The sequence below is a fragment of the Bison bison genome, unplaced genomic scaffold (genome assembly GCF_000754665.1).
Source record: "Bison bison bison isolate TAMUID 2011002044 unplaced genomic scaffold, Bison_UMD1.0 scf7180017849462, whole genome shotgun sequence".
NCBI lineage: Eukaryota > Metazoa > Chordata > Mammalia > Artiodactyla > Bovidae > Bison > Bison bison.
The window spans coordinates 12,658-13,466 of record NW_011480035.1 but is presented as its reverse complement, the minus strand read 5'-3'; the positions used below and the strand labels follow the sequence as shown (position 1 = coordinate 13,466).

Genomic DNA, 809 nt, shown 5'->3' with positions numbered 1-809 from the left:
GTGTAGCCTAGACAGTGAAGTGATACAACATTAGAAGACTTTAAAACTGCAGTTCTTTCTGGATCCCCCAAAGTGTATCTGCACTCTTCTTCAAAGAGGCCTCTTCTTCATGAGTCAGAGTCACTTTCACAACGTCTGAGATTCCATTCTGTCCCAAGATGCAAGGAACACTAAGGAAGACATCCTCTTTTATTCCATAGAGACCCTTAATCATGGTGGAAATCGGATGCACCCGCCTAAGATTCTTCATTATACTTTCTGCCAAATCGGCCACTGACAGTCCAATGGCCCAGGATGTGTAGCCTTTCAGTTTGATCACCTCATAAGCACTGTCAACCACTTGTTTGTGAACCGCTTTCCACTGTTCCTTATCTGCATCAGTGCCTAATTCAGGGTGTAAATTCTTCAGGGAGACACCAGCAACATTCACTCCACTCCATACAGGCACACTAGAGTCACCATGCTCCCCAAGGATCCACCCATGGCAGCTTAATGGGTGAACTCCCAGCCTCTCCCCCATGAGATAACGGAAGCGAGCTGAATCCAGATTGCAACCACTTCCAATAACACGGTTTTTGGGAAAGCCACTTATCTTCCAAGCCACATAGGTCAAAATATCGACTGGATTGGAAACAACAAGCAACTTGCAATTTGGGCTGTATTTTACAATATTAGGAATGATGAATTTAAAGATGTTCACGTTACGCTGGACCAAATTCAGACGGCTCTCTCCCTCTTGCTGACGTGCCCCAGCTGTGATAATAACCAGCCTGGAGTTTGCTGTCACATTATAGTCTTTGCCAGAGACA

At 45.2% G+C, this 809-nt stretch overlaps 1 protein-coding gene across 1 annotated transcript; it reads right to left on the bottom strand.

Moving 5' to 3' along the window:
- Window positions 1-6: 6 nt before the first annotated feature.
- On the bottom strand, window positions 7-803 carry LOC104993823 (L-lactate dehydrogenase A chain). The gene has a single exon (XM_010847224.1). It carries the CDS (start codon window positions 518-520, stop codon window positions 41-43), a length of 480 nt encoding a protein of 159 aa, XP_010845526.1. The 5' UTR covers window positions 521-803; the 3' UTR covers window positions 7-40.
- Window positions 804-809: the final 6 nt, after the last annotated feature.

Excerpts from the sequence above, each read along its gene's own strand:
- LOC104993823 (XM_010847224.1), bottom strand. The coding sequence starts at position 520 with ATGGGGGAGAGGCTGGGAGTTCACCCATTAAGCTGCCATGGGTGGATC.